Below are 21,027 nucleotides of genomic sequence, written 5' to 3'. Positions count from 1 at the left end.
TCCCGGCGACTTATCTATCTTGATAGAATTCAAAAGTTCCAACACATCCTCCTCCTTAATATCCACATACTCAATCTTTTCCATCTGCTGCAAATCCATAACAAAATCTCCCAGATCAGCTTCCACTGTGAATACTGAGGCGAAGTACTCGTTAAGCACCTCTGCCATTTCTTCTGGTTCCACACAGACCTTTCCCCCCTCACCTTTTATAGGTCCTATCCATTCTTTTCTTATCCTTTTACCTTTCACATATTTATAGAAGGCCTTGGGATTCTCCTTAATCTTACCCGCATCTTTGATGGGGGACAGTGTAGAGGGAGTGTTACTCTGTATCTAACCCCGTGCTGTACCTGTCCTGGGACTGTTTGATGGGGACAGTGTAGAGGGAGCTTTACTCTCTATCTAACCCCGTGCTGTACCTGTCCTGGGAGTGTTTGATGGGGGGACAGTGTAGAGGGAGCTTTACTCTGTATCTAACCCGTGCTGTACCTGTCCTGGGAGTGTTTGATGGGGGGACAGTGTAGAGGGAGCTTTACTCTGTATCTAACCCCGTGCTGTACCTGTCCTGGGAGTGTTTGATGGGGGGACAGTGTAGAGGGAGCTTTACTCTGTATCTAATCCCGTGCTGTACCTGTCCTGGGAGTGTTTGATGGGGGGACAGTGTAGAGGGAGCTTTACTCTGTATCTAACCCTGTGCTGTACCTGTCCTGGGAGTGTTTGATGGGGGACAGTGTAGAGGGAGCTTTACTCTGTATCTAATCCCGTGCTGTACCTGTCCTGGGAGTGTTTGATGGGGGGACAGTGTAGAGGGAGCTTTACTCTGTATCTAACCCTGTGCTGTACCTGTCCTGGGAGTGTTTGATGGGGGGACAGTGTAGAGGGAGCTTTACTCTGTACCTAACCCCGTGCTGTACCTGTCCTGGGAGTGTTTGATGGGGACAGTGCAGAGAGGATCATTTATCATCAAGCTTGCTCCAGCATTCAATAAGATCATAAAAGAAAAGACTGTGGATACTGGAAATCTGAACCAAAAAGATAAAATACTGGAGATGGCAGCAGGTCTGGCAATACCTTCAGAGAAACAGAGTTAATGTTTTGTGCCTGTTCGATGCTTCTGCAGAACTGTTCTATGGAAGAGTTATTGGGATTGAAATGGACATTTTAATGGCAGCAAGGGTGTGGGAGAAAGCAGGAATATGACATAAAGATTGAGGATCAACTCTGATCATATCGAACGTGGAGCAGACTGTCCTCCTGTTGTTCCCAGTTTCTAATATTGCTGACCTGACCCTGGCCCCAACTCCAGTTCCTTCCTCCCTCCTATCTGAACACACAGGATGGAATTTTCTGGCTGAATCCTGCCTGATCGTCGATGGGGTTTGATGTTCTCCGCAACCCACCCGCTAAAATTCCAGTGGCAGGTGGGATGGGAGATTTCCAGCCACAAGCTGATGTTAAAGCTGCTCTGGGAGTGTTTGAAGGGACATAGGCAGTTTAATTCTCTATCTAATGACCCTGTTTGTATTCCTGTCCAATACTTGTGACCTTGTCTATTCTCTGTGGAAGGCAGCACTCTCTGGGCTGCAGGAACAGATGGTGAAAGTTGAGAATGTTCATCAAGAAGCAGCAGGAACATTGGATTGTTTCAGTGTGACTGGCTGGATGAGAAATTCACCGAGGGAACTCCAGGACACTCTCTCTGAATTGAAACACCTTCGTGAAGTGGCCAGCCTCTACATGGAAATGTGAGTGTGACAATGAAAATGACCGTCTGGCCTATTGTACATCTTCAAAGGAGCTTTCCTAATAACTGCCTGCTCTATTTCTGTAGCCCTGTAAATATCAGCTCTTCACGTACTTACCCAATTCCTTTGAAAGTTTCTCTTGAATCTGATTCCACTCTCTATTCAGGCAGCACCTTCCAGATCACAATAACTCACTGTGTAAAGTGTGTTTCCACATCTCCTTCTCTGATTCACCTTCAATCTCTGTCCCTCTGTCCCTCACTGAGGACATTTTCACATCATTTTCTCCATCAAAAAACACTTCTGATTCTGAGCACTGATGAAATCTCCTCTGCTCCGAGGACAATAATCGCAGCCTCTCCACATTCACTGAACTCCCTGGAACTATTTGAGTGAATCCCTGGCACAGCTTCTCTTGGGAAGGGCTTCAGGATGTTTTCCTGGAGCCAGACTGGGTAAAGACAGCAGATAAGAAGTATCTTGACAAATACGTGAATGAGATGGGAATAGAGGGATATGGTCCCCGGAAGGGTAGGGGGTTTTAGTTCAGTCGGGCAGCATAAGAACATAAGAAATAGGAGCAGGAGTAGGCCATCTAGCCCTTTGAGCCTGCCCCGCCATTCAATAAGATCATGGCTGATCTGTTGTGGCTCAGTTCCACTTTCCCACCCTCTCCCCATAACCCTTAATCCCCTCTCTTATCAAAAACCCATCAACCCGCGTCTTAAAAATATTTAGCAAGGCAGCCTCCACCACTTCAACGGGCAGAGAATTCCAGAGATTCATGGTCGGTGCAGGCTTGGAGGGGCCGAAGGGCCTGTTCCTGTGCTGGAATTTTCTTTGTTCTTTCTTTCCTGAAGGGATATTACTGAAGCCCGGAAGGTTTTTGTAACAATCGACAATGCTTTCATGGCCATTATTAGAATTTTAATTCCAGACTTTTATTGAATTCAATGGTGGAATTGAAGTCGGGTCCCCAGAGCTTTACCCTGGATCTCTGAATTACCAAGACAGTAACAATTACCACTATCTCCTTCCAAAACATACCAGTGTATACATAAGAACATAAGAAATAGGAGCAGGAGTAGGCCATCTAGCCCTTCGAGCCTGCCCCGCCATTCAATAAGATCATGGCTGATCTGTCGTGGCTCAGTTCCACATTCCCGCCCTCTCCCCATAACCCTTAATCCCCTCTCTTATCAAAAACCCATCAACCCGCTTCTTAAAAATATTTAGCGAGGCAGCCTCCACCACTTCAACGGGCAGAGAATTCCAGAGATTCACCACCCTTTGAGTGAAGAAGTTCCTCCTCAACTCCGTTCTAAACCGCCCCCCCTTTATCTTGAGGCTGTGCCCCCTAGTCCTACTGTCTTTTTTGAGTGGGAAGAGTCTCTCCACCTCTATCCTATCCATCCCATTCATCATCTTATACGTCTCAATGAGATCTCCCCTCATTCTTCTAAACTCTAACGAGTACAAGCCTAGTTTATTCAGCCTCTCCTCATAGCTCAATCCCCTCAACTCCGGTATCAGCCTAGTAAACCTCCTCTGCACTCCCTCCAGGGCCAAAATATCCTTGCGCAGGTGTGGCGCCCAAAACTGCACACAGTACTCCAGCTGCGGCCTCACCAATGCCCTATACAGCTGCAGCAAGACCTCCCTACTTTTATATTCAATCCCCCTCGCTATGAAGGCCAGCATCCCATTCGCCTTCCTGACCACCTGCTGCACCTGCAAGCTGGGTTTTTGCGATTCATGCACAAGGACCCCGAGGTCCCTCTGCACCGTCGCCTGCTGCAGTTTTTCGCCACGTAAGTAATATACTTCTCACCATTACATTGCATCAACCACAGACCTCCTCCTGTTACTAACCATACATTGTCAGCCCAAACTCTCTCCTATACTAAAACTATTCTGTTATTCTATTGGTTAAAAAGAACAGGGACATTAAATAGGGACAGGAAACACTGGGCAATGGCTTTTCAGAATCAGAAGCAAGTTCCAGGATTCTGACCCAGCGACAGTGAAGGAACGGCCGATATATTTCCAAATCAGGATAGTGAGTGACTCGGAGGGGAATCTCCAGGTGGAGGGTGTTCCCAGGTATCTGCTGCTCCTGTCCTTCTAGATGGAAGTGGTGGTGGGTTTGGAAGGTGCTGCCTAAGGAGCCTTGGTGAGTTGCTGCAGTGCATCTTGTAGATGGTACACACGGCTGTCACTGTGTGTTGGTGGTGGAGGGAGTGGATGTTTGTGGATGGGGTGCCAATCAAGTGGGGCTGCTTCATCCTGGATGGTGTTGAGCTTCTGGAATGTTGGAGCTGCACCCATCCAGGCAAGTGGGGAGTATTCCATCACACTGCTGGCTTGTATCTTGTAGATGGCGGATAGGATTTGGGGAGTCAGGAGGTGAGTTCCTCATTGCAGGATTCCCAGCCTCTGAGCTGCTCTGGTGGCCCCAGTGTTTATACGGTTATTGCAGTGTTTCTGCTCAGTGATAATCCCCAGGATATTGACAATGGGGATTCAGTAATGGTAACACCATTGAATATCAAGGAATAATGGTTAAATTTTTGTGGTTGGTGGTGGTCATTGCCTGGCTGTTGTGTGGCGTGAATGTTACTGCCAGTCCTGGATATTGTCCAGATCTTGCTGCATTTAGACCGGGGTTGTTTCAGTATGTGAGGAGTGGCGAACGTTATGATGGAGGGAAGGTGAAGATGAAGCAGTTTTGGTGATGGACACTGAATTCCCCACCCAGAACACATCCTGCACCCACCACCCTCAGTGCTTCCTCCAAATGGTATCATTAGCTGAGGTCCCAGGGGGCGTGTGGGGGGATGGGGTGGATGTGGGGGTGTGGGTGGGACAGGGGCTGGTCCGGGAGTGACCCTCACCCTCGGATGGCCCGGGAGCGACCCTCGCCCTGGGCTGGTCTGGGAGCGACCCTCGCCCTCGGATGGTCAGGGAGCGACCCTCGCCCTCGGATGGTCAGGGAGTGACCCTCGCCCTGGGCTGGTCAGGGAGTGACCCTCGCCCTCGGATGGCCCGGGAGCGACCCTCGCCCTCGGATGGCCTGGGAGCGACCCTCGCCCTGGGCTGGTCAGGGAGTGACCCTCGCCCTGGGCTGGTCAGGGAGTGACCCTCGCCCTGGGCTGGTCAGGGAGCGACCCTCGCCCTGGGCTGGTCAGGGAGCGACCCTCGCCCTGGGCTGGTCAGGGAGCGACCCTCGCCCTCGGATGGCCCGGGAGTGACCCTCGCCCTCGGATGGTCAGGGAGTGACCCTCGCCCTGGGCTGGTCAGGGAGTGACCCTCGCCCTGGGCTGGTCAGGGAGTGACCCTCGCCCTGGGCTGGTCAGGGAGTGACCCTCGCCCTGGGCTGGTCAGGGAGTGACCCTCGCCCTGGGCTGGTCTGGGAGTGACCCTCGCCCTCGGATGGCCCGGGAGCGACCCTCGCCCTCGGATGGTCAGGGAGTGACCCTCGCCCTCGGATGGCCCGGGAGCGACCCTCGCCCTGGGCTGGTCTGGGAGCGACCCTCGCCCTCGGATGGCCTGGGAGCGACCCTCGCCCTCGGATGGCCTGGGAGCGACCCTCGCCCTCGGATGGCCTGGGAGCGACCCTCGCCCTCGGATGGCCCGGGAGTGACCCTCGCCCTGGGCTGGTCCGGGAGCGACCCTCGCCCTGGGCTGGTCAGGGAGTGACCCTCGCCCTCGGATGGACCGGGAGTGACCCTCGCCCTGGGCTGGTCAGGGAGCGACCCTCGCCCTCGGATGGCCCGGGAGTGACCCTCGCCCTGGGCTGGTCAGGGAGTGACCCTCGCCCTCGGATGGCCCGGGAGTGACCCTCGCCCTGGGCTGGTCAGGGAGTGACCCTCGCCCTCGGATGGACCGGGAGTGACCCTCGCCCTGGGCTGGTCAGGGAGTGACCCTCGCCCTCGGATGGCCCGGGAGTGACCCTCGCCCTGGGCTGGTCAGGGAGTGACCCTCGCCCTCGGATGGCCCGGGAGTGACCCTCGCCCTGGGCTGGTCAGGGAGTGACCCTCGCCCTCGGATGGTCAGGGAGCGACCCTCGCCCTCGGATGGTCCGGGAGTGACCCTCGCCCTGGGCTGGTCAGGGAGCGACCCTCGCCCTCGGATGGCCCGGGAGTGACCCTCGCCCTGGGCTGGTCAGGGAGTGACCCTCGCCCTGGGCTGGTCAGGGAGCGACCCTCGCCCTGGGCTGGTCAGGGAGTGACCCTCGCCCTGGGCTGGTCAGGGAGCGACCCTCGCCCTCGGATGGCCCGGGAGCGACCCTCGCCCTGGGCTGGTCCGGGAGTGACCCTCGCCCTGGGCTGGTCAGGGAGTGACCCTCGCCCTGGGCTGGTCAGGGAGTGACCCTCGCCCTGGGCTGGTCAGGGAGTGACCCTCGCCCTGGGCTGGTCAGGGAGTGACCCTCGCCCTCGAATGGCCCGGGAGCGACCCTCGCCCTGGGCTGGTCAGGGAGTGACCCTCGCCCTGGGCTGGTCAGGGAGTGACCCTCGCCCTGGGCTGGTCAGGGAGTGACCCTCGCCCTGGGCTGGTCAGGGAGCGACCCTCGCCCTGGGCTGGTCAGGGAGTGACCCTCGCCCTGGGCTGGCCCGGGAGTGACCCTCGCCCTCGGATGGCCTGGGAACAACCCTTGCCCTGGGCTGGTCTGGGAGTGATCCTCACCCTGGGCTGGTCTGGGAGTGATCCTCACCCTCGGTTGGTCTCTCTCTCTCTCAGGTTTAACATTATCCAGGTCTCTGTGGGCAACTTGTTTCGAATCTGTAAATCACTCCAGGAGGGTGAACAGCAGCTGCTGGAAATCAGGAACAAGATCCTCAGCAACCTCACAGAGACTGAGAGACACAGAAAACTACTGCAGGTATGGTTCAGACACACTAATCTACATACACTCTGCAACACAGAGACACACACACACTCTCAACCACTCAGACACTCACATAGAACCATCCAATGTACAAGAGGCCCTTCAGCCCATTGAGTCTACACTGACACATTAGAAACACCTGACCTGCCCATCTAATCCCTTTTCCCAGCACTTGGTCCATACCCTGAATGTTATGATGTGCCAAGTGCTCATCTGGAGACTTTCTCAAGGATGTGAGGCATCCCGCCTCCCCCACCCTCCCAGGCAGTGCATTCCAGACCCTCACCACTCTCTGGGTAAAAAGGTTTATCCTCACATCCCCCTAACCCTCCCACCCCTCACACAAACACTTTCACACACATGGTTGCACAGGAGCAGAATTAGGCCATTTGGCCCATTAAACCTGCTCTACCATTTGATCCTGGCTGATAAATTTCTCAAACCCATTCTCCCAACATTTCCCTGTGACTCTTCACCCCCTTCCAGGAGTCTATTTCTCTTCTTAAACACACACACACACACACTCACTCTCTCACAAACACACTCACACACTCTCTCTTACACACACAAAGACATACAGACTTTTCCCCAGGGTGGAAGTGTCAGTTACACGGGGGGACACAGGTTCAAGGTGAGAGGGGGAAAGTTTAAGGGAGATGTATGGGGGAGGTTTTTCACACAGAGAGTGGTGGGTGCCTGGAATGCTCTGCCAGAGGAGGTGGTGGAAACAGACACAATAGCAACATTTAAGAGGCATCTAGATGGGTACATGAATAGGGAGGGAATAGAGGGATACGGACCGAGTGAGGGCAGAAGGTTTTTGTTTAGTTTAGTTAGGGCATCATGATCGGCACAGGCTGGGAGGGCCGAAGGGCCTGTACTGTTCTTTGTGGGCAATAACACAGGGATAGTCAGGGATAGTCAGGGATAGCCATATCACAGGAAAGGGTAAAGAGCTGGGAAGTTGTCTCTTTCAGAGGGTCACCACTCCCCTGGACCTTCCTCCAGCCCCCACCATCCCAAACCTTTTGCCTGGGAATTGATAGCATCTGAAGACTGCTTCTACCTCCCCGGTACCCTGGACAGTTACCTCTCCTGTCACTTCCCAGAGGGGAAAGGTTTAGAACATAGAACATAGAACATAGAACATTACAGCGCAGAACAGGCCCTTCGGCCCACGATGTTGCGCCGACCAGTTACAAAAACAATGACCCACTAGCCTATACCAATCCCATTTCGTCCATAAACCTAATAGAGATCTCTTAAACGCCCCCAAACTAGACGCATTTACAACTGCAGCAGGCAGGGCATTCCAATCCCTCACCACCCGCTGGGTAAAGAACCTACCCCTGACATCCGTCCTGTAGCTACCCCCCCTTAATTTAAAGCCATGCCCCCTCGTGCTAGCTTTCTCCATCCGAGGAAAAAGGCTATCACTATCCACCCTATCTAAACCTCTAATCATCTTATATGTTTCAATAAGATCCCCTCTTAGCCGCCTTCTTTCCAACGAAAACAACCCTAGATCCCTCAGTCTCTCCTCATACGACCTCCCCTCCATACCAGGCAACATCCTAGTAAACCTCCTCTGCACCCTCTCCAACGCCTCCACATCCTTCTTGTAATGCGGGGACCAGAACTGCACACAGTACTCCAAGTGCGGCCGCACTAGAGTAGTGTACAGTTGCAACATTACACTGCGACTCCTAAATTCAATCCCCCTACCAATAAACGCCAAGACACCGTACGCCTTCTTGACAACCTTATCTACTTGATTCCCAACTTTCAGGGATCTATGTACACACACACCTAGATCCCTCTGTTCATCCACACTATTCAAAGTCCTCCCGTTAGCCCTATACTCTACACATCTGTTATTCCTACCAAAGTGAATTACCTCACACTTCTCCGCATTAAATTCCATCCGCCACCTCTCGGCCCAGCTCTGCAACCTATCTAAGTCTCCCTACAGACTATGACACCCTTCCTCACAATCTACCACACCTCCAATTTTGGTGTCATCAGCAAATTTACTAATCCACCCAACTATACCCTCATCCAGATCATTAATAAAAATTACAAACAACAGTGGCCCCAAAACAGATCCCTGAGGCACACCACTCGTAACTGCACTCCATGATGAATATTTACCATCCACCACCACCCTCTGTCTCCTATCTGATAGCCAATTCCTGATCCAACTTCCTAGATTACCCACAATCCCATACATCTGCATTTTCTGCAGAAGCCTACCATGGTGAACCTTATCAAACGCCTTACTAAAATCCATGTATACCACGTCAACTGCCTTACCCCCATCCACCTCTTTGGTCACCTTCTCAAAAAACTCAATAAGGTTAGTAAGGCACGACCTACCCGCTACAAAACCATGCTGACTATTTCTAATCAATTCATTACACTCCAAATAACTATAAATCCTATCCCTAATAATTTTTTCTAAAACCTTGCCCACAACAGAAGTAAGACTCACCGGTCTATAATTCCCGGCAAAGTCTCTGTTCCCCTTCTTAAACAATGGGACAACATTCGCTATCCTCCAATCCTCCGGGACTACACCAGAGACCAATGACGACCTGAAGATCTGAGCCAGAGGCTCTGCAATCACCTCTCTAGCCTCCCAGAGAATCCTAGGGTAGATCCCATCCGGACCAGGGGACTTATCTATTTTCAGCCCCTCAAGGATTTCCAGCACATCCTCTTTATCAACCGTAATACTGTCTATTTTACACCCCTGCAACCCAATGTCCTCCTCAGCTATATTCATGTCCCCCTGCGTGAACACCGAAGAGAAATATTGGTTCAATACTTCTCCAATCTCCTCCGGTTCCACACACAACTTCCCCCTGCTGTCTGTAACTGGCCCTAATCTTGCCCTGACCAACCTTCTGTTCTTGACATACCTATAGAACGCCTTAGGATTCTCCTTAATCCTATCAGCCAAAGTCTTCTCATGTCCTCTTTTAGCCCTTCTCAACTCACTCTTCAACTCCCTCCTAGCCAATCTAAAGCTTTCTAGTGCACTATCTGAGCCCTCCAATCTCATCCGAACATAAGCCTCCTTTTTCTTTTTAACCATCGACTCAACTCTTTTAGTGCACCACGGTTCCCTAGATCTACCAAATCCACCATGCCTGACAGGGACATACCTATCAAGGACTCGCAGTAGCTGCTCCTTGAAAAAACTCCACATTTCAGACGTTCCCAGTCCCTGTAATCCCCTAATCCAATCCATGCTTCCTAATTCACTCCTGATAGCCTCATAATCGCCCTTACCCCAGCTAAAATTGCTGACCCGAGGTTCATGCCTATCTCTTCCCATCACTAAGGTGAACGTAACCGAATTGTGGTCACTATCACCAAAATGCACACCAACTTCCAAGTCTAGCACCTGGTCTGGCTCATTTCCCAGCACCAAATCCAATATAGTCTCACCTCTAGTTGGCCTATCTACATACTGAGACAAAAAACCTTCCTGCACGCTTTGTACAAACACTGACCCCTCTAGCGAGCTAGAACTATAACAACTCCAATCAATATTAGTAAAGTTAAAGTCCCCCATAACAATTACCCTATTACTTTCACTCCTAACCAGGATTGTCTCCGCAATCCTTTCCTCAACCTCTCTAGAACTTTTAGGAGGTCTATAAAAGACTCCCAACAGGGTGACCTCTCCTCTCCTATTTCTAATCTCCGCCCATACTACCTCAACTGACAAGTCCTCATCAAACTTTCTCTCCGACACTGTGATACAGTCCTTGACTAGCAATGCTACCCCACCCCCCCTTCTACCTTCTTCTCTACTCCGACTAAAGCATTTGTACCCCGGAACCTGCAACATCCATTCCTGACCCTGTTTAAAAGGGACTTGCGGGTAACTTAATTACACAAAGGGTGATACGTGTATGGAATAAGCTGCCAGAGAAAGTGGTTGAGGCTAGTTCAATAGCCACATTTAAAAAGCATTTGGATTAGTACATGGATGGGAAAGGATGTGAGGGATATGGGCCAAACGCAGGCAATTGGGACCAGCTGGGAGGGTGCCATGGTCAGCATGGATCAGTGGGCCGAAGGGTCTGTTTCCATGCATCATTGCTCTATGATTCTAGAAGGTTCTCCTGCTGTCACTGCAGACTGGCGATTGGCTGGTAGATCACTGAGGTGGGATCTTCTCTCCAGTCAGGGCCAAACGCCTGTCTGATGGTCAATCAATGCACATTGGAGAGTTAAAGGCAGCACGGCAGTGGGGTTGTGGGAGGCAGCAGGGATTTATTCCAGCTCTGCACACACACGCACACTGATACACACACTGATACACGTGTGTAGAACACACACGAATGAGAAGACATCCTGATTTCTCCCTCTGACTCTTGAACACAGACAGGCTCCATTTTGAATCTGTGTTGACTGGTGGGGAGTGACTGCCTGGGGATTAACCTTGGGCATGTTTGCTTCTGTAGAGTCTGGACAATCGGCTGAAATTGGAGCAGGAACTTTACAAGGAGATGGCGAGCAGCGTAAAGGAAGTGGAGAAGATAAATGGGAGAGTGAGAGAGTGTGCTCAGAGCTGGATCATCAAACTGGACAAATATAAAGACTGCCTGAAAGACACAGTTCAACGCTGGGAACGAGTGAATGGAGAGATACACAGAAGGTGAGGCACTTGAATCTGAGTAAATGAGTGAGTGTGAGTGAGCGTGAGTATCAGAGAGTCATAGGGGTTTACAACACGGAACCAGGCCCTTCAGCCCAACTTGTTCCTGCTGCCTTTTTTTTAAAACCCCTAAGCTAATCCCAATTTCTTACCCATGTAACTGTCTAAATGCTTTTTGAAAGATAAAATTGTACCCACCTCTACTACTACCTCTGGCAGCTTGTTCCAGACACTCACCACCCTCTGTGTGAAAAAATTGCCCCTCTGGACACTTTTGTATCTCTCCCCTCTCACCTCAAACCTATACCCTCTAGTTTTAGACTCCCCTACCTTTGGGAAAAGATATTGACTATCTAGCTGATCTGTGCCCCTCATTATTTTATAGACCTCTATAAGGTCACCCCTCAGCCTCCTACACTCCAGAGAAAAAAGTCCCAGTCTATCCAACCTCTCCTTATAACTCAATCCGTCAAGTCCCGGTAACATCCTAGTAAATCTTTTCTGCACTCTTTCTAGTTTAATAATATCCTTTTTGTAATAGGGTGACCAGAATTGCACACAGTATTCCAAGTGTGTCCTTACCAATGTCTTGTACAACTTCAACAAGACGTCCCAACTCCTGTATTCAATGTTCTGACCAATGAAACCAAGCATGCCGAATACCTTCTTCACCACTCTATCCACCTGTGACTCCACTTTCAAGGAGCTATGAACATGTACCCCTAGATCTCTTTGTTCTGTAACTCTCCCCAACGCCCTACCATTAACTGAGTAAGTCCTGCCCTGGTTCAATCTACCAAAATGCATCATCTCGCATTTATCTAAATTAAACTCAATCTGCCATTCGTCAGCCCACTGGCCCAATTGATCAAGATCCCGTTGCAATTGGAGATAACTTTCTTCACTGTCCACTATGCCACCAATCTTAGTGTCATCTGCAAACTTACTAACCACGCCCCCTATATTCTCATCCAAATCATTAATATAAATGACAAATAACAGTGGACCCAGCACTGATCCCTGAGGCACACCGCTGGTCATAGGCCTCCAGTCTGTAAAACAACTCCCTACAACCACCCTCTGGCTTCTGTCAAGAACAGGTTTTAGTCCAAACTATTTATTTGATAATATACTCACAAGCTTTCGGGGTTAGCCCCTTCGTCAGGTGAATGGAGAGTTCTGGCCTCAGACAGAGCATATAAAGCACAGACAGTTTAGAGATTACTGATTAGAATGCGAATCTTTACACCTAACCTGCTGTTCAAGACCTGAAGTGGCTGATAATGTGAGAGGAAGGATCACTGATCACAGTTTAAAGAGATGTGTATTGTCTCCAGACAGTATAGTGAGTGATCAGTGCTCCTTCCACTCACATTATCAGCCACTTCAGGTCTTGAACAGCAGGTTAGGTGTAAGGATTCGCATTCTAATCAGTAATCTCTAAACTGTCTGTGCTTTATATGCTCTGTCTGAGGCCAGAACTCTCCATTCACCTGACGAAGGGACTAACCCCGAAAGCTTGTGAGTTTATTATCAAATAAATAGGTTGGACTAAAACCTGGTGTTGTCAGACTTTTTACTGTGTTTACGCCAGTCCAACGCCGGCATACCCACATTCTGTCAAGAAGCCAATTTTGTATCCATTTAGGTACCTCCCCCTGGATCCTGTGAGATTTAACTTTATGCAACAACCTACCATGCGGTACCTTGTCAAAGGCCTTGCTAAAGTCCATGTAGACAACATCAACTGCACTGCCCTCATCTACCTTCTTGGTTACCCCTTCAAAAAACTCAATCAAATTTGTGAGACATGATTTTCCACTCACAAAGCCATGCTGACTGTCCCTAATCAGGCCTTGCATCTCTAAATGCCTGTAGATCCTGTCTCTCAAAATATCTTCCAACAATTTACCCACCACAGATGTGAGACTCACTGGCCTGTAGTTCCCAGGCTTTTCCCTGCAGCCCTTTTTAAACAAAGGCACAACATTTGCCACTCTCCAATCTTCAGGCATCTCACCCGTGACTATCGATGATTCAAGTATCTCGGCTAGGGGACCCGCAATTTCCTCCCTCGCCTCCCACAATGTCCTGGGATACACTTCATCAGGTCCCAGGGATTTATCTACCTTGATGCACTTTAAGACTTCCAGCACCTCCTTCTCTGTAATATGTACACTCCTCAAAACATCACTATTTATTTCCCAAGTTCCCTAACATCCATGTGTTTCTCAACAGTAAAAACTGATGAGAAATATTCATTTAGGATCTCACCATCTCTTGTGGATCCACACATAGATGATCTTGTTGATTCTTTAGAGGCGCTATCCTCTCCCTTGTTACTCTTTTGCCCTTTATGTATTTATTGAAGTTCTTTGGATTCTCCTTTGCCTTCTCTGCCAAAACAATCTTGTGTCCCCTTTTTGCCCTCCTGATTTCTCTCTGACTCTACTCCTACATCGCCTATACTCTCCAAGGGATCCACTTGATCCCAGCTGCCTATGCATGTCATGTGCCTCTTTCTTCCTCTTGATCAGGGTCTCAATATCCCGAGACACCCAGGGTTCCCAACCTCTACCAGCCTTGCCTTTCACTCTCAGAGGAATGTGTTTACCTTCAACCCTGGTTAATACACTTGACCGAGTAACTGAGAGTGAGTGAGAACGAGAGTGAGATAGGGTGTGATCTACCCTGCTGCTGTAGGCGATGAGTGATCCACTTTGTCGCTGAGTGTGGAGTGATCCACTCTGTTATTTTGTGAGTTAGGTGATCCACTCCATCACTGAGGGTGATCCATTTGGTCGCTGAGGGTGATGGGTGATCCACTCTGTCGCTGAGGGTGATCCTTTCTCTGTATCTCACAGACTGATTTCTCTGGAGGTTGTATCTCTCAGATTGAGGAGATATGAGGAGTGTTATCAGAAAGTACAGCAACGTGTGCAGCCTGTGGGACCAACTCACATCCACAGTGAACACAACAATCAGCAAAGGAGCAGAAAGGTAGGAAGCTGAGACAGAGCAGCTCAGGGTGAAGGGAGTACACACAGTTATTCTGGAAGAAACTCTGTACAGACACCGTGAGTGAGGGGACCCTGAACGGTGGGTGAATGGGGTGGCCTCTCGCGGTGAGTGGGGGGGGGGGTGGCCCCTCGCGGTGAGTGGGGGGGGGGCCTCACGGTGAGTGGGGGGGGGCCCCTCGCGGTGACCATCTGTGTCTCACAGACTGGGTGTTGTATTGCTGCCCCTGAAGTTGAGTTAGTTTGTTGTGTGTTACAGGAGCTGGAGCTGTTGGTGGAATCGGGGGGACTGTATGTTGCAGCCTGTCAGGTAATTAACCACAGGAATATTTACAGCAAACTGCCTCACCCTCTGGGAGCTTCAGACTCATTATTATTATTAACTCACCTCCTAACTCCCTGAAGCCTCTCCACCAGCAACAAGTCAGGAGGGTGATGGAAGGTTCTCTGGATGGCTGGAGCTCCAACAACACTTCAGAAACTCAGCACTATCCTGGGTTCACAGAGGGAGCGGAGATTACAGAGCAGTGGGATTTGGAGCAGGACGGGGCTCAGGGACAGGGTTTGGTTTAAGGATGGGCAGGTTTTTGGGAGGGGGTATGGTTTCGGGGGTCAGGGTTAGGTTGGGGAGTTTGGGGGAGGGAGTGGGGTCGGAGGGGTGCGTTCAGTATCAGGGAATAGATTATTCGGGGAGTCTGGTCACAGTTGTAATGTTTGTTCCTCTGCTTTCCCCATTGCCCAGAGATACGAGGTACAGGCGGCAGTGTTTCGCTGCTTAGTTGAACCAGACATGTGGCCAGTGACAGAGCAAACCAGCTCAGCGCTGGAGACAATATTTCACCAGGTGAGGAGTGAATTAAATAAAGTGTCCTTTTACTGACTGTTCCTGAAAAAAATCCTTCCATGTTTTTCCTATCAAATCAATCACTTCACATTGAATTGAAGCTGCCACTTGTCTGCTTATTTCACTAACTTGTCTCTGTCCTTTTGAACTTCTAACTGTCCTCCCCACACTTCACAATCCTTCCAAGCTTCCTGCTGTCTCTAAGTTATGATATTGTCCCTTGCACACCAAATTCTAGCTCATTATTAAATATCAGGAAAAGCACGGGTCCCAAAATGACCTCTAAGGAACAGCACTACAAACCTTGCTTCAGTCTGAAATATATCCATTCAACGTTACTCCCTGTTTTCAGTCACTCACTCAACTCTGTCCCTGTTATTCCAAGAGCTCTAACTTCTCTCAAGGCTGTTGTGTGGCACAGTATCAAACACCTTTTGGAAGCCACATCAACAACACTGCCCTCACCAATCCTCTCAGTCACCTTTTCAAAATGCTAGTTAGTACTCGTTAGAGTTTAGAAGAATGAGGGGAGATCTCATTGAGACGTATAAGATGATGAATGGAATGTATAGGATAGAGGTGAAGAGACTCTTCCCGCTCAGAAAGGACAGTAGGACTAGGGGGCACAGCCTCAAGATAAAGGGGGGCGGTTTAGAACGGAGTTGAGGAGGAACTTCTTCACTCAAAGGGTGGTGAATCTCTGGAATTCTTTGCCCGTTGAAGTGGTGGAGGCTACCTCGCTAAATATTTTTAAGACGCGGGTTGATGGGTTTTTGATAAGAGAGGGGATTAAGGGTTATGGGGAGAAAGCGGGAAAGTGGAACTGAGCCACGACAGATCAGCCATGATCTTATTGAATGGCGGGGCAGGCTCGAAGGGCCAGATGGCCTACTCCTGCTCCTATTTCTTATGTTCTTATGTTAGTTAAGACACGACTTGTCCGTGAGAAATCCAAGCTGTCTTTCCTTAATTACCCCGGATTTGCCCAAGAGACCAATCATTTTATCTTGGATTATCATTTCTAAAGCAGCCCCACCACAAAGGTTAAACTAACATGCTTTTTTTTTGGACAAGAGAGTAACATTTACAATTATTCAGTCTGCTGGCACCAACCCTCTATCCAAGGAGAATTAGGGATTAAAAGCCAGTGCCTTTGCAGTTTCTATCCTTCCTCAGATATATCTAATCCAGTCCTGGTGATGTATTAAGTTTAAATACAGTCAGCCTTTCCAATACTTCATCCTTATCAATTTTAAACCCCTCTTGTGTTGGAATGACCCCCTCTGTCACCATGGCCTGCACACTATCTTTTTCCACAGTAAAGACAGGTGCTAAATATTGATTTAATACCTCAGCCCTGCCCCCTGCCCCCCGCCCAAATCCAATTTTTGGTTCCAAGTTGCCCTCTTACAGTTTTTTTTTTACTATGTTTAGGTCTATAGCAGATTTCTGAGGAGGATTTCCTGTGGCCCTGGCGGAAAGTTCAAATCCAAATCCCAGACTATGAATTGATGGTGTAACACAGGGAAATAGATTGAACCTCAACCTAGAAATTCTTCCAACACCCACAATGACAATCATTCAAAGGAGGAGAGATTCCTGGCCAGTCATTGATTGAAAGAAGTTGGAATCTTTACCATGACAATAAACAGCTCCATACAATCAATAGGAATTAGAATTATAGGATCCCTACAATGCAGAAAAGGCCATTTGGCCCTTTGAGCCTACACTGACACAATTCCAACCAGACCCTATCCCTGGAACCCTGCCACTCCCCTGACACTAAGGGTTAATTTAGCTTGACCAAACAACGTAACCCACACATCTTTGGACTGTAGGAGGAAACCCATGCAGACCGAGAACATGTAATCTCCACACAGCCAGTGACCCAAGGCCAGAATTAAACCTGGGTCCCTGGTACTGTGACGCAGCAATGCTAACCCTGTGTCACTCTCCTTCTTCAATTTACAAATGGAATTGCTTTAATAGAACACTACAGCACAAACAGGTCCTTCGGCCCACAAGTTGCACCAATCACACCCATACCTACCAGGCCATAGAACTATCTGTAACTCCCAATCCCATAAAACCCCATATACTCATCCAGAAGTCTTTTAAAAGACCCCAGCGAGTTCACCTCCACCACCACTGACGGCAGCCGATTCCATTCACTCACCACCCTCTGAGTGAAAAACTTACCCCTAACATTTCCTCTGTACTTGCTTCCCTGCACCTTAAACCTGTGTCCTCTCATAGCGACCATTTCAGCCCTGGGAAAAAGCCTCTGAGAATCCACCCGATCTATACCTCTCAACATTTTATAAACCTCTATCAGGTTGCCTCTCAACCTTCGTCCCTCCAGGGAGAAGAGACCTAGCTCCACCTATCAATAATACTCACTATAATATCACAATATCTATAATATTCACGTAACTATTTCAGATATAATGTGCCCCTGACATCAGGACAGCATCTGACCAAGTGTGGCATTAAGGAGCAAAGCTGGAGTCAATGGGAATCGGGGTAAGCTCTCCGCTGGTTGGAATCATACCTGGTACATGGGAAGATGGTTGTGGAGGGTCAGTCATCCCAGCTCCGGGACACCTCTGCAGGAGTCCCTCTGGGGAGTGTCTGAGACCCAACCATCTTCAGCTGCTTCATCAATGACCTTCCCTCTGCCACACGGTCAGAAGTGAGGATGTTCACTGATGATTACACAATGTTCAGCACATTCGAGACTCCTCAGATACTGAAGCAGTCCATGTGGAAATGCAGCAAGACCTGGACAATATCCAAGAAGTAGGAATAGGTGTAGGCCATTTGGCCCCTTGAGCCTTATCCATCATTCAGTAGGGTCATGTCTTATCTAATATTCTTCATGTCTGCTTTCCTGCCCTTTCCCCGTAATCCTCGATTCCCTTTCTGATCAAAAATCTATCTCAGCCTTAACTATACACAAGGACTCTGACCCCCTCAGTTAAAAAGTTTATTTATTAGTGTCACAAATAAGGCTTACATTAACACTGCAATGAAGTTACTATGAAATCCCCCCTAGTTGCCACACTCTGTCCCCACAGCTCCAATGAATCAAAACATTCAGAGAAGAAATTCCCCCTCATGTCAGTTTTAAATTGGTTCCCCTTTATTCTGAGACTGAGCCCTCTGATCCTAGACTCTCCCATGAGAGGAAACATCCCCTCAGCATTTACCCTGTCAAACCCATTAAGAATCCTCTATGTTTCAATGAAATCACCTCACTTCTAAATTCCAATGAGTCCCAACCTGTTTAACCTTTCCTCATAAGACACTCCTTCTGTACCAGGGGTCATCCTAGTGAACCTTCTCCGAACTGCCTCCTATCAAATAATACCTTTCCTTCGATAAGGGAACCAAAACTGCTCCCAGTGCTCCAGATGTGGTCTCACCAGCACCTTGTACAACTGCAGCAAGACTTCTCCATTCTTATACTCGAACCCCCTTGAAATAGGGGCCAGCATTCCATTACCCTTCCTGATTACCTGCTGTACCTGTGAGCGAGCTTTCATGCTCAAGTTGCTTTGTGCTGCAGCTTTCTACAGTTTTTCTCCATTTAAATAATTCTCTGCTCTTCTGTTCTCCTTTCCAAAACGAAGATCTTCCCACATTATACACCATTTGCCAAGTTTTTTTTGCCAACTTCCTGAATCTATCAACATCTTTATAAACTGTATCCCTCTCGCAACTTGTCTTCCCATCTGTTTGTGTATTGTCTGTAAATCTGGCTACAGTACAGTCACTTCCTTCCTCCAAGTCATTAATATTTACTGTAAACAGTTGCAGTCCCAGCGCTGATCCCTGTGGAATCTCACTGGTTACAGGTCACCAACCTGAAAAAGAACCCCGTATCCCCACTCACTGTTTCCTGTGCGTTCACCAATTCTCTATCTGTGCCAATAAACCACCTTCAACACCACTGTTCTTATCTTATAACTTCATCTTTTGTCCAAATACAACACACCTACTGGTTCCCCTCTATCCACTCTGCTTGAGACTGTGAAAAAACTCTAATAAATTAGTCAGATATGAACCATGCCGACTCCGCTTGATAAGATTGTGGTTTTCCAAATATGCTGCGATTATTTCCTTAATTATCACCAACAATTTTTCTAACAATAGATGTTTAGCTGATCAGCCAATAGTTACATACTTTTTTGATTCCCAGCTTGAATGACTATGTGTAAAGGCTGCACCTTCTCCCTACCTGGGTAAGATGCTCTTTTGGAGGGATGGTACAGACCCAAAGGGCCAAATGGCCTCCTTCTGTACTGTAGGGATTCTATGGTACCACCAGAGGGGTTTGGATAGTCAGAAGCTTTTTCCCAGGGTGGAAGAGTCAATTACTAGAGGGCACAGGTTTAAGGTGCGAGGGGCAAGGTTTAAAGGAGATGTACGAGGCAGATTTTTTACACAGAGGGTGGTGGGTGCCTGGAACTCGCTGCCGGGGGGAGGGAGTGGAAGCGGATATGGTAGAGATTTTAAGGGACAAGTACATGAATAGGATGGGAATAGAGGGATATGGTACCCGGAAGGGTAGGGGGTTTTAGTTCAGTCGGGCAGCATGGTCGGTGCAGGCTTGGAGGGGCCGAAGGGCCTGTTCCTGTGCTGGAATTTTCTTTGTTTGTGATTCTTGTTCATCTTCACCCTCTCAGTGACACACACTGAATGCTAGCAGATATTCCACTGAAATCTCTTGTGGGAATTGAACTTTGACCATTGAACTCAGTCGTTCCTAAGCTGAACTGAAGCTGTGGGTAAGAGAGAGTTTCAGTGAAAGGGGAGTTTTGATCCGTGTGGTGATGAAGGAGTTCCAGCTTGTGTCCTCAATCAGTTATCCTGTTCACAGGTGATGGAGGTTGTGGGATCCTTTGGCAGATCCTTTGGGAGGAGTCAGCCTTCTGCAATGAGCCACCCTCACCCAGGCAGTGCGAGGGGGCAGCTGGAGGGGGACTGTGAGGCTGGAGAATCGGTCCAGCCACGGGAGAGTGCGCTGTTAAATCGGAGACCCCAGTTCCGTGGGCTGCGGAGGAGAGTGACCATTGAGCAGTTGCTGGACGCTGAGATTATCGACCCTTCGACAGCTCAGAAGCTGGAGGAGGGAGAGGCCTCGGTTGAGGAGGTGAGCCGTAACATTCGCACCTACCTGGAGGGATCGAGCTGTGTGGCAGGCATCCTGCTCAGAGAGAGCAACAGGAAGTTATCCATTTTTCAGGCAATGCTGGAGCAGAGAGTGCGGCCTGGCACAGGCTTCCTGCTCCTGGAGGCCCAGGCAGCCACAGGCTTCATGGTGGATCCTGTGCGGAATCTCAGGTTAACTGTGCAGCAGGCAGTGAGGAAGGGACTGGTTAGCCGGGATCTTATGGATAAGCTGTTATCGGCTGAGCGGGCAGTGACTGGGTACACTGATCCTGATTCAGGTGATCTCATCTCCCTCTTCCAGGCCATGAAGAAAGGCCTGATTGTCCACACTCATGCTCTCCGTCTCCTTGAAGCTCAGGTGGCCACTGGGGGCATCATTGACCCTCAGCACAGTCACCGGTTGCCCGTGGAGACTGCCTACCGGCGTGGTCTGTTTGACCGGGAGCTCCATGCCACACTCTCTGACCCCAGCGATGACACAAAGGGTTTCTTTGACCCCAACACTCAGCAGAATCTCACCTACCTGCAACTGACCCGTATCTGTGTCCGTGACCCTGGAACTGGCCTACTGCTCCTTCCCCTCAGGGGGAGTGGATCTCTGAACACCCACAATCCACTCAGCACTGAAGCTCAGGTCGAGGAAGTGGACTTCATGTCAGTTCAAAGATAGTGTTCAGGGGAAGAGG

The 21,027-nt window shown here is 49.4% G+C and overlaps 1 protein-coding gene across 1 annotated transcript; it reads left to right on the top strand.

Moving 5' to 3' along the window:
- The first annotated feature begins 1,393 nt into the window (after positions 1-1,393).
- LOC145359648 (uncharacterized) lies at positions 1,394-21,027 on the top strand. The gene is made up of 7 exons (XM_080214367.1): positions 1,394-1,745; positions 6,486-6,627; positions 11,112-11,305; positions 14,170-14,305; positions 14,582-14,632; positions 15,065-15,166; positions 20,049-21,027. The coding sequence occupies exons 1-7, from the start codon at positions 1,510-1,512 to the stop codon at positions 21,009-21,011; spliced, it is 1,824 nt and encodes a 607-aa protein (XP_080070493.1). The 5' UTR covers positions 1,394-1,509; the 3' UTR covers positions 21,012-21,027.

Source organism: Carcharhinus amblyrhynchos, chromosome 2 (genome assembly GCF_965287045.1).
Source record: "Carcharhinus amblyrhynchos chromosome 2, sCarAmb.v2.hapA, whole genome shotgun sequence".
Taxonomy (NCBI): domain Eukaryota; kingdom Metazoa; phylum Chordata; class Chondrichthyes; order Carcharhiniformes; family Carcharhinidae; genus Carcharhinus; species Carcharhinus amblyrhynchos.
The sequence above is the reverse complement of the archived record's forward strand: the minus strand, read 5'-3'. Positions and strand labels throughout refer to the sequence as shown.

What these genes read in the sequence shown, in the direction of transcription:
- LOC145359648 (XM_080214367.1), top strand. Translation starts at nt 1,510, where the DNA reads ATGACCCTGTTTGTATTCCTGTCCAATACTTGTGACCTTGTCTATTCT. An exon ending in GCCAGCCTCTACATGGAAAT is followed by an intron (nt 1,746 to 6,485) that starts GTGAGTGTGACA and finishes TCTCTCTCTCAG; the next exon opens with GTTTAACATTATCCAGGTCT. An exon ending in TGGAGACAATATTTCACCAG is followed by an intron (nt 15,167 to 20,048) that starts GTGAGGAGTGAA and finishes TCCTGTTCACAG; the next exon opens with GTGATGGAGGTTGTGGGATC.